We start from the raw sequence: 14,817 nt of genomic DNA on the forward strand, positions 1-14,817 counted from the left end.
TTGAATAAAGAGTCGTAGACTCTTACTTTATTTAAAATCAGCTGTGTGGGTTTATTATTTTATTTTAAACAATCTGTATGGATTTATTTTATTTTAAACCAGTCGTGTTTGGGGCCCAACGCTGCGCATTCCGCAGCGCAAGCCTGAAGCGACAGAAGCGCGTCTGAAATCTCGCGAGATCATGAGCGAGACGAGGCTGGCCTGTGTGACGTCACCAGGCGTGGGTGTGTTTGTTTGGTGCGTGGCGGAGCGACTCGGTGGAGAATGGCAGCCAGGATGGAGCTCGCCCCGTTCAGACCGATGGACGACTTCTTTCCCGGGACGGATCGGTTCGCCAGACCCGACTTCCGGGACCTGACGCGGTGGAACAACCGGGTGGTCAGCAACCTGATGTACTACCAGACCAACTACCTGGCGCTGGCGCTCGGGGTGTTCCTCGTTGTAGGGTGAGTGCTAGCAGCATGCTAACGCCGCTAGGCGGTGGTTAGCATGTCGGTCCCAGTTTTTACAGCAACCTGGACAAGAAAAATGTTATAATAACAATACAATAAATAATAAGAATAAATAATGATATGTAATAATAATATCTAATAATAAGCATAATGTTATCTAGTAATAATATCTAATAATAATATCTAATAATATCTAATAATAATGTCTAATACATAATGTTATCTAGTAATAATATCTAATAATAATATCTAATATTAATGTCTAATAATAATGTCTAATAATAATATCTAATATATAATGTTATCTTATAATAATATCTAATAATAATAATATCTAATAATAATATCTAATATATAATGTTTTCTAATAATAATATCTAATAATAATAATATCTAATAATAATATCTAATATATAATGTTATCTAATAATAATATCTAATAATAATAATATCTAATAATAATATCTAATAATAATAATATCTAATAATAATATCTAATATATAATGTTATCTAATAATAATATCTAATAATAATATCTAATATATAATGTTATCTAATAATAATATCTAATAATAATATCTAATATATAATGTTATATAATAATAATATCTAATAATAATATCTAATATATAATGTTATCTAATAATAATATCTAATAATAATATCTAATAATAATATCTAATAATAAGGTTATCTTACTTAAAACCTCATCAATGGCTTTGTTTTATCAAAGAACAATTTAACTTCAGGTCGTCTTCTCTTAAAAATGAACACCACGCGTTTTTGGAGCCTGGATGCTCCGGGGGCTCCTTGTGGGAGCGGGGGCTCCTTGTGGGAGCGGGGGGCTCCTTGTGGGAGCGGGGGCTCCTTGTGGGACGGGGGCTCCTTGTGGGACCACCACCTATGCAGTGTGGTGTTGTTCCAGCGCGTCAGGCTGTAAATAGAGGCTGATGTGGTGGAAATCGTTGATCTGTCAGCGTGTTCCACCAACTGGGGGCTATTTTTACATGCGTGTTTGTCTTGCCTCCACATTCAGGTTCCTCAACCCGTTGGGGCTGTTCCTGGGCGGGGCGGTGGTGGCGCTGGTCTTCATGGGCTCCGTGTGGGCGGGAGAGAACCAGGCCGTCATCAAGAACTTCAAACGAAGGAACCCCGCTGTGTTTGTCCTGGGGGTGTTCGTCACCAGTTACCTGCTGCTGTCCCTCTTCGGGGGCGTCACCATCTTCCTGTTCGGAATCTCCTTCCCCTTGTTGTGTAAGTCCGGGGGGGTCACACCTTCAGACAGGCGTGAGGGAGGACGCCTGAGTCCGGGGGGGGGGGGTCACTGGCTAAGAACAGCACTAAAACACACCCCCTTCATCCCAGGTCACTTTGCTCAGTCATAGCATCATCATGCTAATAGCATGGTCATGCTATTAGCATCATCATGCTAACAGAACTGCAGTCATGTGACTCGTGTGTGACTGAGCCTCAGGTGACAAATAGATGTAGTTCCTGTAGGAACTACACGTACATAGATGCATTTTAGAGCAGCTAATGCTAAAGCTAATGCTACTCGATGAAGCCTGTGAACAGACGGAGGACGACTCACAGCTATGACTCACTGAGACTCGTCCCTTCGTGAACAAGTTTTTCCAAACACGTTTGGACTCTGAGGTTTGAACGAGTCACGTCTGACTGACGGAGTCACAGCGACACGAGTCAGATATGATGTAAGGAGTCATAGAACCGAATGTGCTCCAGCGTTTAGTCGGTGTCATGTTGACCTGCTGGACTCTGATGAGTCCTGGGGGGCCGGCCCACTCCTGCCGGTCGTTGTTGGTTCTACATTTACTGACTGATGTCATGTCAGCACAACAGGAGGACACAGATGCCCCCCCACTAATGAAAGTTGTGTGTTTGCTGCAGTAATCCTGATCCACGCCTCACTGAGACTCCGCAACATGAAGAACAGACTGGAGAACAAGATAGAGGGTGCTGGGCTGAAGAAGACCCCCATGGGCGTCATCATGGACCTCCTGGACCAGCAGGAGGAGAAGATCAACAAGATTCAGGATTTCATTGAGGGCAAAATGAAGGAATGAGGGTTTAACTGAAGTTTGGCTTTGGGTTTTTCCACGTATGTAATGTTCCATGTTTACTGTCCACGCTTTGTCTTAGTTAACCCCATCTAAAGTCCTCATGGACCATCACACCAGAACCAGATCACGTGTGTGAAGAGAACAGACGCTCAAAGCTACCAAGTGTTGAAGCATTCCCCCCGAACACAGCAGCATGCCTGTGAAACACGGATGTTCAGTGTGTTCATGCCTGTGAAACACGGATGTTCAGTGTGTTCATGCCTGTGAAACACGGATGTTCAGTGTGTTCATGCCTGTGAAACACGGATGTTCAGTGTGTTCATGCCTGTGAAACACGGATGTTCAGTGTGTTCATGCCTGTGAAACACGGATGTTCAGTGTGTTCATGCCTGTGAAACACGGATGTTCAGTGTGTTCATTCGCCTGAACGCTGGAATCTGTCCTGAAGCTCAAACCAGGTCTTCAGCATGTTTCATGTTTCATCCATCGTCGACATCCTCTGAAGGTTTAACAGCAATAACCCCCCACCACCACCACCACCACTTCATGGACCCCTAAGGCTCATTCTGGAGTTGAGACGCCCCCCCCCGGGTCCTGATCACAGCTATGCAATACTGAAAAATGAATGGCAAGTGCAGCTTTAGTGTTTCAGGGTTTGTCATTGTGTCCCTGTTGATGTATGTTCATCATTTAGCATGTACAAATGTATTAAGTATCTGCAAAATAAAAGTATAAACTTTTGAAAATTAGACGAAAAGTAAAGCGTTTTGTCCGTCTCCATTCTGTAACGGCGTACGGCGTTTGGAGTCTCGATGTTCTCCTTTAAACAAAAAATGAAAATCAAGTTCACGTCATTTTACTCCTTACGTCTTTCTGCCAGAAATACTGGAATCATTAAATCACTACTAAACCGTTAAAAACACATCATTACTGTACAATAACTCAGAATAAAACACTATGTTATTAGCTCATAGCAACCCCCGTGACCCACGATGAAAAAGCAGCTAAAGATGAGACGGAGACGTTTTTTCTATATTAAAAATAAAATTATCAGCTTAAAATAGATTCATATTAACTTAACAAGAGACATTCATATAGTTCAGTACAGAACTGTTAACGGTTATCTGGTTTAGTCTGGAGGCGAGTTAAATCAACTGATGTCACGTCTCCTGGAACTAGTTTACCTGTACCGTTAAATCCTGGGTCAGAGGTTAGACCCAGTGTTAGGGATAGACCCTTACCTCTGACCCAAGATTAGGGTCTAACCTAACCTCTGACCCAGGATTAGGGTCTAACCCTTCCCACATTGACTGTAGTTTGTGAATGTTCCCCTCACAGGGGGCAGCTCAGACCACTGCTGTTACATAGAAGCTGTAGTTTATGTTATCCTTTATATTTTCATGACTTGTTCCACAGAACACACAGATCTTTAGGTTTGACCGTCTGGTTGTCCTCAGAGTCTAGGGAACCTGATTTGTGTTGGTGTTCTTCTAGACTCCTTTGATTTTCTCATGTCTATTACATAAAGCATTGGTGATCAATTTACTTCAATCGTAAAACCAGAATAAATTGTCTACATATTGATCAGTGTATCTGAAAGCAAATGAAACAGGTCGTCCGTCTGAATCCTTTCTAGTGTTGAATCTTCGTAGTTTAGACCTTTATTGGCATGATTCCCTAAGAAAACAGCAATTCAGTGTGAAAACAACACAACTTTTTTATGAGTGACAAAAAGTCTGCTTTTTCAAAATTAGTCTGAGTAGCTTCAGAGCGACTCGTACAAAATGTGTAAAATATGAATATGGTGCAAACAAACAGGAAGTGGACGCCTTAGAGGAGACTGGTCTCACTGGATTCCAGGACTTTTGGGAGCGGCACCTGCAAGAAGCCGCAAAAGAAAGCAAGAACACCTGAGTTGGATGGTGTGGGTTCCATGGGAGGTGTACAGACAGGTGAACACACAGGAGAGTCATCCTCATTGGAGCAGAACACTCACCGACTTGAGATAGGCCACATTGCTCTGTTTGATCTCGCTGAGCAGCTGATCGCGGGGCGTCAGGTCCACCTTTGGGGGGACCCGTCTGCGTGGGACAGGCTTCAAAGTCTTAATCACATCAGCCAGGTTGGCTTTTTCATCTGTCGCCCCTCCGCTTTCCACATCCTTCACTCTGGGCGTCTTCCTCAGCTGGAAAGCCGTCCTCGCTGGCCTGTTATCCCGAGGGTCCAGGTCCAGGAAAGGGTCCCTCTTCTTGGGTGTCTTCTTCAGCCTGACGTCTCGTAATGGGTTTGCTGGTTCGGCGCTTGCTGGTTCTGCTGTGCTGTTGCGTTTGGCTTGCTTCTTAGGCTCTTGCTGCGCCCCCTGGTGGTGAGTTGGAGGACTGGCGCTCATCCTTGGCGAGGGTGGGACAAGCCCGTGTTCCTGCAGGAGTTCTAGAGGCGGAACGTAGCCCAGCATGTGGAGGATGCCGGGGGGCAGGTTCAGACTGCTCTCGTACATCTGCAGCACCTCCCTCTGCTCCTTCAGCTGCTGCTGCCTCTGCTCCTCCTTCCTCAGCTGCCGCTGGCGGTCCAGGTTCCTGGTCAGAATGTTGGTCACCACCATCCTGGGCCCCGGGAGCTCAAAGTGGTAGCCCATCTTCAGGAGGGTGCTGTTGGCCTTGAGCAGGCGAGAGATCTCCATCTCTGCGTGGTGGCCCAGCATGTGTCTCTGGTTGTGGAAGCGCAGCTCCGTCAGCGTCTCGTTGAACTGCAGGCAGCGGATGATGGCCACGATGCCCTTGCCCGTTATGAAGTTGGACTCGATGTTCAAGGTGGTGATGCTGCGGTTCTCTCTCAGCATGTTGGCCAAGCTGAAGGCGGTGTTCTCATCCACACCTGTGTTCGCTATGCTGAAGGTTTTTACGTGCTTGTTCTTCTTCAAGGCGTTGACGTAGTCCAACAGCATCTCCTTGGGAATGTTCTCGATGTTGTTCAGGTTCACCTCAGTGACACAAGGGTTGTTCTTGAGGATTTTATCAAGCGTCAAATCCAAGTTTGTCTCATTTCCTGATGGTCTTGATGTCATCTTCATCGTATTGAGCGCCAGCTTTGGAATATCTAATTTTCTGATTTTTCTCTCTTCTTTCTGTGGAATCTTATCGTTAGTTTCATTCATCTCTGGATCTTCAGGAGGGGCGAGAGGTAAAGAAGCGGTTACTTTAACTTCCTGTTTTTCCTCAGACGGTGACGCCCTTTGTTTGGGGCCTAAGTTCTCCGTGACATTCGCGTTCCGTCCTGGAGACGTTTCTCCATCGTCTGGAGGTTCTGCGTCCTGTTCGTCTGCCTTCTCATCTTCCACATCCACCACTTTGTCTTTCTCCTCAGCCTCTTCAACCACTTCCTCGATGATTTCCTCTATAATTTCCTCTCCGTCTGCACCGTCCACAGCTTCTTCCTCTATGATTTCCTCAATAACTTCATACACTTCGTATTCCTCACCTTCTGTGTCTGCTTCTTCTTCCTTCTTTTCAGATTCTTCTCTTAGAGTTTTCTGGTGAAGAAACAAATCAGACGACGTTTACTCAGAAGGTCATATTAACCCAGCCAATGAGAGTTGGATGAGGTTCTCTAATCATTTACAGGTGATGACATCCTGAAAGGTTTCCAAATGGTGTTGGTGACATTTAGTGTAGTGGTTGAATCTCAAGCCAAGGAAGATTGAAACCTTTATTAGTCGTGCAACAATGTCGAGAATGATAATTATAACATTATCAAAATAAGACGTAAATGTGTGATTTTGACCTGGATCATATTCCAAATCTGATTTCATATATATCCACAATCGTTCAAAAGAGTCCCACGAATCTGTGAAAGGCAAGAAGTTTCAATGTATTTTTAAAAAATTGTTATTTTTGTTGATCACTTATAAAAAACTGATGGACACGTTACGACGCCGTTTCCATGGTGAAAGAGTTTGGCTTGAGGTAGATCAGTGTGAGTGCACGTCGTCATGCCGACATCGCTGTGCCATTGGCTTTCCTTGAGGTCTGCTTACTCTTAAACATTTCACAATCATGGATTTATGTTCTTATTAAACGTGACTATTCTGCGTGAACTCTGACCCCTACCTCACTGGGCAGCAGGGTGGCAGGAAGTCTCTCGTCGTCGAGCCTCCGCTGGGACTCTTTCTCCCAGTACAGGTAATCGACCAGCGAGCGGTGGTCGAACGAGCCGGTGGGGGGCTTCTCCGTCTGGTCCTTCTGTCTCTGTCCGACCGGAACACTCTCGTCTGGGGCGATCAGAACATCCATCTCGCTCTGGAGCTCCTTCAGCTCCTCGGGGGACAGCGTGGCCAAGATCTCATCCTCGTCCACGTCGTCTTCATTCAGGTCATCGAGGCCTCTGCTGTCGGACATGTCTACACACTGGAGCTTCTGTCTCCTGTTGGGTAAAGACAAACTGGAGGTCCGATGTCTAATCCGTGACTCAGGACAAACTGCCACTGACTTGGACTCTGGCTTCGGGGGGGGGCTAAAGTTAGATCCTGTGAGCAGCTGGAAGATATTTAAGGTGCGAGCAGGGGCTCCCAGCTGGCCCGGCCGTCACGATCCTTTGGGATGACAGTTGTTTCAGCAGAGGAAGGCTACGGATTGACAGCAGCAGGTGGCCCATTTTCACAGGACTGGTGGGGGCGAGCTGGGGCGAAACCGGTAAGGCCCCCTCCCAGAGAAGATAGAGCCTCGACAGCAGAAACAAAAACATGTGATGGAGCCAGAAGAGCGGATTCATCTGAACCGTGGTTCTGTGTGTACAGGAATTAAACTGTTGAGGAAAACTCAAACTGTACATTTGTTCCCTCACCTTTGGACACAGCCATTAGAGGTAAGCCCCTCTGTCTGTGGTTGCTAAGCTAACCAGCGGCTGCTTCACATTTACTGGATGGACACGAGAGAGAAGCTTCCAGAGAAACGGACGGAGCCGTGATGAGTTGCACACGTATTTAATCACAGTAACATATCTGATGAGAACATTTAACAACATGTAACCACACACGACTGTACAGCTGCTCCAGAACACCAGCAACGAGACCCGGCAGTCGTCTTCCGCTGATAGAAAAAGTCCTTATCAAAAAGTTCCTGTTCTGACCACATCTCCTCTAAAGCACATTACGGCACCAAGACACGTTTCTATCGACAGCAGTGAGGAAGGTTAGGGAAGGTTAGGGAAGGTTAGGGAAGGTTGGGGAAGGTTAGGGAAGGTTAGGGAAGGTTAGGGAAGGTTAGGGAAGGTAAGGGAAGGTTAGGGAAGGTTGGGGAAGGTTTAGGAAGGTTTAAGGAAGGTTTAGGAAGGTTTAGGAAGGTTTAAGGAAGGTTTAGGGAAGGTTAGGGAAGGTGAGGGAAGGTTTAAGGAAGGTTTAGGAAGGTTAGGGAAGGTTAGGGAAGGTTAGGGAAGGTTTAGGAAGGTTTAAAGAAGGTTTAAGGAAGGTTTAGGAAGGTTAGGGAAGGTTAGGGAAGGTTAGGGAAGGTTGGGGAAGGTTAGGGAAGGTTAGGGAAGGTTAGGGAAGGTTAGGGAAGGTTAGGGAAGGTTAGGGAAGGTTGGGGAAGGTTAGGGAAGGTTAGGGAAGGTTTAGGAAGGTTTAAGGAAGGTTTAGGAAGGTTTAGGAAGGTTTAAGGAAGGTTTAGGGAAGGTTTAGGAAGGTTAGGGAAGGTTTAAGGAAGGTTTAAGGAAGGGAGGTCGGGTCGTTCAGGTCACCTCGGGTCAGGTGCAGCCCTGCGTTCTGTCGGGTTCTACATGGATGGAGAACGTACTAACACATACTAACATGAGTGTGGTTTAGGATTCTAATCTATAAGCCACTGGTTCTGCACGAGGCTCCTTCCTGTTCAGAGACAGGACAGAAGCCACACGCTGCCGCTCTTCGCTTCTTTAATTGGGTTTGATTCCAACGTATTTGTGCAACACCTTAGAGTGTCCTGACCCGTTCTGGTCTGCCTGTGTCACCCCTCCAATCCAAGGCACAAGGGAAAGTCACTCATTGTGTTCAGAGGTCATGTAACGCCGGACAGCGTCACCTAGAGCCCAAACCAACACACCGACTTCATCTGGCAGGACGGGAGCAGATGTTCATCGCTTCCTCTTCCGGTGCTTCTGGCCATGGCTTCATTTGTACAACAGTTTGGTTTGGTCCTCTTCACTGGATGCTCATGTAGCCCCCGTCCAGGTGGAATCTGTAGAGGCAACGTGACAGGGTCTTACCGACGGGGGCATCTTTATCAAACACAGAATGCACTGAGAAGAACCCAGGAATGGAAATGGAGATGAGTCAACCAAACGTCAGCCATGAGGGCGTCAAACAAATGAGTACTTGGCTAGCAGCCATGCTAGCAGCCATGCTAGCAGGACGATGGACCGCTGGAGAACACTGTCATTTGTGAGCTGGCCTTTACTTCAGGACCACCGACTCCTTCAAATGGTTTGTTTGCAGTTAGACTCGAGACGGACTGTCAGGACCCTCAGGACCGTCAGGACCATCAGGACCCCCAGGACCATCAGGACCCCCAGGACTCTCAGGACCCTCAGGACCATCAGGACCGTCAGGACCATCAGGACCCTCAGGACCCCCAGGACCATCAGGACCCTCAGGACCATCAGGACCGTCAGGACCATCAGGACCCTCAGGACCCCCAGGACCATCAGGACCGTCAGGACCATGAGGACCCTCAGGACCCCCAGGACCATCAGGACCCTCAGGACCCTCAGGACCCCCAGGACCATCAGGACCCTCAGGACCCTCAGCGTGGGTCCTCTTGATGCAAGAAGTTCAATGTAAGGTTTATTCATTTACTAGATCCACCTCACAAAACCTGTGTGCTAACGTGCTAACATCAGTTAGCACGTTAGCATGCTAACTGATGTTAGCACGTTAGCATGCTAACTGATGTTAGCAAACATGTCAAGATTTAAATCTGATCTCTACAGATTTGTTGGTTTTGTCCACACGGTCAGTGAGGAAGAGGAGAAGAATCAACCTTCATCAATCGCCACAGGGGGGGTCGTTGTTTCCCCTCAAGGTCCTAGTAAACGTGTGTGTGTGTGTGTGTGTGTGTGTGTGTGTGTGTGTGTGTGTGTTTGTGTGTGTGTGTGTGTGTGTTAGTGTGTGTGTGTGTGTTAGTGTGTGTGTGTGTGTGTGTGTGTTAGTGTGTGTGTGTGTGTGTGTGTTAGTGTGTGTGTGTGTGTGTGTGTTAGTGTGTGTGTTAGTGTGTGTGTGTGTGTGTGTGTGTTAGTGTGTGTGTGTGTGTGTGTGTGTGTGTGTGTGTGTGTGTGTGTGTGTTAGTGTGTGTGTGTGTGTGTGTGTGTGTGTGTGTGTGTGTTAGTGTGTGTGTGTTAGTGTGTGTTAGTGTGTGTGTGTGTGTGTGTTAGTGTGTGTGTGTGTGTGTGTGTGTGTGTGTGTGTGTTAGTGTGTGTGTGTGTGTGTGTGTGTGTGTGTGTGTGTGTGTGTGTGTGTGTGTGGGTACAGGCCTGTAACACACGCACACACACAGCGGCTCGGCGGTGCTCGCCCCACATGGGTCTCCGGCCCGGCCCGATGGACTGAGCAGCTGTCCCCCCAAACAGAAGAGCCTCGTGTTAGTCATGTGACACGAGGCTCTTCTGTTAGGATTGGAAGCATGTGAATTACACGCGTGTCAACACTGGCTGAGGGTCCCGCTTTGGCCTTCTATCTGATCCACAGACTCAGCAGGTCCTCCTCTAACGGGGGGCAGCACCCCCAGAAGACGAGTGACCAAACACAGTGACAGTGTTAGTGGACCCCCATGAGATGTGGATGAGCTGGAGACGCCACACGACCCTCACCCCGAAGTCTCTGACGGCTCGTCGGTTCTGACGGCCCCAGAGACGTCCTCCAGAACCCACTGACGGCTCTGGGCCCCTGGGTCACACACCGGGTCTCCTGGAGGGGATCTGAACACACCAGTGTGATCCAGCAGTCAGAGGAGGAAGATACACACCCACACACACACACACTAACACACACTAACACACTCACACAATAACACACACTAACACACACACACACACACACACACACACACACACACTAACACACACACACACACTAACACACACACACACTAACACACACACACACACACACACACACACACACACACACACACACTAACACACACACACACACACACACACACACACACACACACACACACACACTAACACACACACACACACACATACACACACACACTCAGACACTAACACTAACACACACACACACACACACACACACACACACTAACACACACACACACACACACACACACACACACACACTAACACACACACACACATACACACACACACACACACATACACACACACACACACACACTAACACACTCACACACTAACACACACACACACACACACACTAACACATACACACACACACGCACACACATACACACACACACGCACACACATACACACACACACTCAGACACTAACACTAACACACACACACACACACACACACACTAACACACACACACACACACACACACACACACACACACACACACACTAACACACACACACACATACACACACACACTCACACACTAACACACTCACACACACACACACACACACACACTAACACACACACACACACACTCACACACTAACACACACACATACACACACACACACACACACACTAACACACTCACACACTAACACACACACACACACACACACACACACACACTAACACATACACACACACACGCACCCACACACTAACACACACACACACACACGCACCCACACACTAACACACACACACACACACACGCACCCACACACTAACACACACACACACACACACACACACTAACACACACACACACTAACACACACACACTCACACACTAACACACTCACACACACACACACACACACACACACTAACACACACACACACACACTCACACACTAACACACACACATACACACACACACACACTAACACACTCACACACTAACACACACACACACACACACACACACACACACTAACACACTCACACACTAACACACACACACACACACACACACACACACACTCACACACTAACACACACACACACACACACACACACACACACACACACACACTAACACACACACACACTAACACACACACACAATAACACACAAACTAACACACACAATAACACACTAACACACACACACACTCACACACTAACACACACACACACACACACAAACACACACACACACACACACACACACAAACACACACACACACTAACACTCACACACACTCACACACTCACACACTAACACACTAACACACTCACACAATAACACACACACTAACACACACACACACACACTCACACACTAACACACTCACACAATAACACACACACTAACACACACACACACTCACACACACTCACACACTAACACACACACACACACACACACACACACACACACACACACACACACACACACACTAACACACACACTCACACACACACACACACACACTCACACACACACACACACACACACACACACACACACACTAACACCAGTGAAGGACATCCAGCCTACTTCCTGCTGCCTTTGGCGACTGACCCGCCTTTTAAAGTGACAGCACCGCTGCCGTCTGCCAGTGACTCACTTCCTGTTGTGGGCGGGGCCAGCGGGCGGGGCCAGCGGGCCGCGGCGCTCACCTGCTGTGTGTGGGGCTGCGGTTGAAGGCGGCGGCAGGAGCCCCGGGGTGAAGGTGCTGAGGCGTGTCGGGGGCATCGAGCCCCCCCAGGCCCACGGCGAGCTGGCTGCGCCACGCCCCGGCGCTCTCAACTGACGACACTGCAAACACCAGGAGAGCACAAACAGTGTGACGGCGTGAAACACATCAACAGCGTGTTACTGGACACGTTAAGAACATCCTCGTGTTAAACTACACATCAGTAAACTACAGCCTGACTCTGACTCACAGGTTTACAACCAATGAGGTGAGTTCAAAGGTCAGCTTCACGTCTCCTTTATGTCACCGTTTCTGATTATTCAGTAAAAAACATGGATCCATACAATAATGATCGGAACGACAAAACCCTCCTGATTTAAGTTTGACCTCAGGTTACCTTCTGTGTTTATGTTCCTTATTTCATTTGTTTGACTTGAATTTTGTTGTTCAGTGATGAGGATTTAATTGTAATTCCAGGTTTATTCAGATTAATTCAGGTTTATTCAGATTAATTCAGGTTTATTCAGATTAATTCAGGTTTATTCAGATTAATTCAGGTTTATTCAGATTAATTCAGGTTTATTCAGATTAATTCGGGTTTATTCAGATTAATTCAGGTTTATTCAGATTAATTCAGGTTTATTCAGATTAATTCGGGTTTATTCAGATCAATTCAGGTTTATTCAGATTATTTCAGGTTTATTCAGATTAATTCAGGTTTATTCAGATTAATTCAGGTTTATTCAGATTAATTCAGGTTTATTCAGATTAATTCAGGTTTATTCAGATTAATTCAGGTTTATTCAGATTAATTCGGGTTTATTCAGATCAATTCAGGTTTATTCAGATTATTTCAGGTTTATTCAGATTAATTCTGGTTTATTCAGATTATTTCAGGTTTATTCAGATTAATTCAGGTTTATTCAGATTAATTCAGGTTTATTCAGATTAATTCAGGTTTATTCAGATTAATTCGGGTTTATTCAGATTAATTCGGGTTTATTCAGATTAATCCGGGTTTATTCAGATTAATTCAGGTTTATTCAGATTAATTTGGGTTTATTCAGGTTTCTTCTAGAAGGACTTCAGGTATCTGGGAGTCTTTGCTGGATCTTTCTGTCCATTAGACCCGACCGTCCCTCACAGCTGGACCTCACCTGAGGAGAAGGAGGTTGTTCTGCTGGACTGGCTGAAGGTGGCCGGAGTGGTGTGGGGGGGGCCCAGGCTGAGCTGGGAGCCCCCGGTGAAGTCGTACCCAGGCGGCAGCCCAGTGCCCCCCTCCCTGTGGCCCCGGCTCCGGTGGTACCAGCCCTTCAGGTGCTCCGCCACCAGCGCCTTCTGCATGCTCCTGGCCAACAGCTCGGTCCGGGGCCCCTCTCGACTCCGGGGGGGCCTCACGGTTGCATAGGGATTCTGGGAAAGATGATCAGACGGGTCGCCGTGGTAACGCCCAAATCGATCATGCCCACGATATCCGTTGAGTTGGTAGGAGGGGTTGACGTTATAGTGACCTTCTAGGTCGTCCTCGTACACGTAGGCACCGTTAGCGTAAGGCTCCGTGTCTGGGGGGGGGTAGTAGGCACTGGGGGCACAATGAGCTGGGCTCTCACACGAGTAGCCACAGCCGGAGTGGGGCGGGGCCAGGTTGGGCATGCTCCCGGTGTTTCCATACACGTCCATCTTCCTGTGGAGGCGGTGCCTGGAGGGGGCTCTGGAGTCCAGCGTGGCGTAGTGGGAGGGGGGCGCGCTGCAGCCGTCCAGACTGGACTGACTGGTGTAGGACCAGTAGTCCTCCAGCACGTCGCTGCTGTTGCTGCGGTGGGCTGGCGACAGGATGAAGATCGGCTTCTCGTCTTTTGTGGGACGAGACTCCGACTCCAGGCTCCCACTGCGACGCCTGAAGCACCGAGGAGAACCCTCTGACCTGAGGGCAGAGACCAGAGGTCAGGTCCAGGGTCAGGGGGGGCAGAAACAGTAAGAGGGTGGTGGAAGGGTTAGGGTTAGAGTTAGATTTAGGAATTAGGGATAGGGGTTAGAGTTAGGGGTTAGACTTGGGGTTAAGGGTTAGAGTTAATGTTTAGGGTTCGGGTTAGGGTTAAAGTTAGGGTTAGGGGTTAGGATTAGGGGTTAAGGTTAGGGTTAAGGTTAGGGGTTAGGGTTAGGGGTAGGGTTAAGGTTAGGGATAGGGGTTAGGTTTAGGGGGTTAGGGTTAAGGTTAGGTTTAGGGGTTAGGTTAGGGTTAGGGTTAAGGTTAGGGTTAAGGTTAGGTTTAGGGGTTGGGTTAGGGGTTAGGGGTTAGGTTTAGGGGTTAGGGTTAAGGTTAGAGTTAGGTTTAGGGGTTAGGGGTTAGGGTTAAGGTTAGAGTTAGGTTTAGGGGTTAGGGTTTAGGTTAAGGTTAGGTTTAGGGGTTAGGGGTTGGGGTTCAGGTTAGAGTTAGGTTTAGGGGTTAGGGGTTGGGGTTAGGGTTAAGGTTAGGGGTTAGGGGTTTGGGTTAGGGTTAAG

At 47.5% G+C, this 14,817-nt stretch overlaps 3 protein-coding genes across 5 annotated transcripts in view; 1 reads left to right on the forward strand and 2 right to left on the reverse strand.

The window, feature by feature from the left end:
* Positions 1 to 218: 218 nt before the first annotated feature.
* On the forward strand, positions 219 to 3,304 carry arl6ip5b (ADP-ribosylation factor-like 6 interacting protein 5b). The gene is made up of 3 exons (XM_068332740.1): positions 219 to 446; positions 1,490 to 1,707; positions 2,362 to 3,304. Exons 1-3 carry the CDS (start codon positions 265 to 267, stop codon positions 2,535 to 2,537), a joined length of 576 nt encoding a protein of 191 aa, XP_068188841.1. The 5' UTR covers positions 219 to 264; the 3' UTR covers positions 2,538 to 3,304.
* An 848-nt stretch (positions 3,305 to 4,152) lies between these two features.
* lmod3 (leiomodin 3 (fetal)) lies at positions 4,153 to 7,357 on the reverse strand. The gene is made up of 3 exons (XM_068329515.1): positions 6,641 to 7,357; positions 4,531 to 6,063; positions 4,153 to 4,412 (listed from the first exon to the last, which is right to left on the reverse strand). The coding sequence occupies exons 1-3, from the start codon at positions 6,926 to 6,928 to the stop codon at positions 4,365 to 4,367; spliced, it is 1,869 nt and encodes a 622-aa protein (XP_068185616.1). The 5' UTR covers positions 6,929 to 7,357; the 3' UTR covers positions 4,153 to 4,364.
* Positions 7,358 to 7,496: 139 nt separating this feature from the next.
* LOC137605081 (FERM domain-containing protein 4B-like) overlaps positions 7,497 to 14,817 on the reverse strand; it is a 32,753-nt gene continuing 25,432 nt past the window's right edge. For 2 of the 3 annotated variants that reach the window (XM_068329502.1, XM_068329484.1), the window contains 4 exons: positions 13,473 to 14,239; positions 12,299 to 12,437; positions 10,368 to 10,475; positions 7,497 to 8,740 (listed from right to left, as the gene is read on the reverse strand). In XM_068329502.1, coding sequence (XP_068185603.1) covers positions 8,704 to 8,740; positions 10,368 to 10,475; positions 12,299 to 12,437; positions 13,473 to 14,239 — 1,051 coding nt within the window. In that variant the 3' untranslated portion in view covers positions 7,497 to 8,703. The remainder of the gene's footprint in view (positions 8,741 to 10,367; positions 10,476 to 12,298; positions 12,438 to 13,472; positions 14,240 to 14,817) is intronic. The other variant, XM_068329494.1, reaches the window with a different exon arrangement.

This window comes from Antennarius striatus, chromosome 2 (assembly GCF_040054535.1).
Source record: "Antennarius striatus isolate MH-2024 chromosome 2, ASM4005453v1, whole genome shotgun sequence".
Classification (NCBI taxonomy): Eukaryota; Metazoa; Chordata; class Actinopteri; order Lophiiformes; family Antennariidae; genus Antennarius; species Antennarius striatus.

Bases quoted from the DNA above. Each gene is read 5' to 3' on its own strand.
- arl6ip5b (XM_068332740.1), top strand. From the start codon at position 265: ATGGCAGCCAGGATGGAGCTCGCCCCGTTCAGACCGATGGACGACTTC. The intron at 447-1,489 runs GTGAGTGCTAGC...CTCCACATTCAG, and splicing joins GGGGTGTTCCTCGTTGTAGG to GTTCCTCAACCCGTTGGGGC. The intron at 1,708-2,361 runs GTAAGTCCGGGG...TGTTTGCTGCAG, and splicing joins AATCTCCTTCCCCTTGTTGT to TAATCCTGATCCACGCCTCA.
- lmod3 (XM_068329515.1), bottom strand. From the start codon at position 6,928: ATGTCCGACAGCAGAGGCCTCGATGACCTGAATGAAGACGACGTGGAC. The intron at 6,064-6,640 runs GTAGGGGTCAGA...TTTCTTCACCAG, and splicing joins CCACCCTGCTGCCCAGTGAG to AAAACTCTAAGAGAAGAATC. The intron at 4,413-4,530 runs GTGAGTGTTCTG...GGCTTCTTGCAG, and splicing joins ATGTGGCCTATCTCAAGTCG to GTGCCGCTCCCAAAAGTCCT.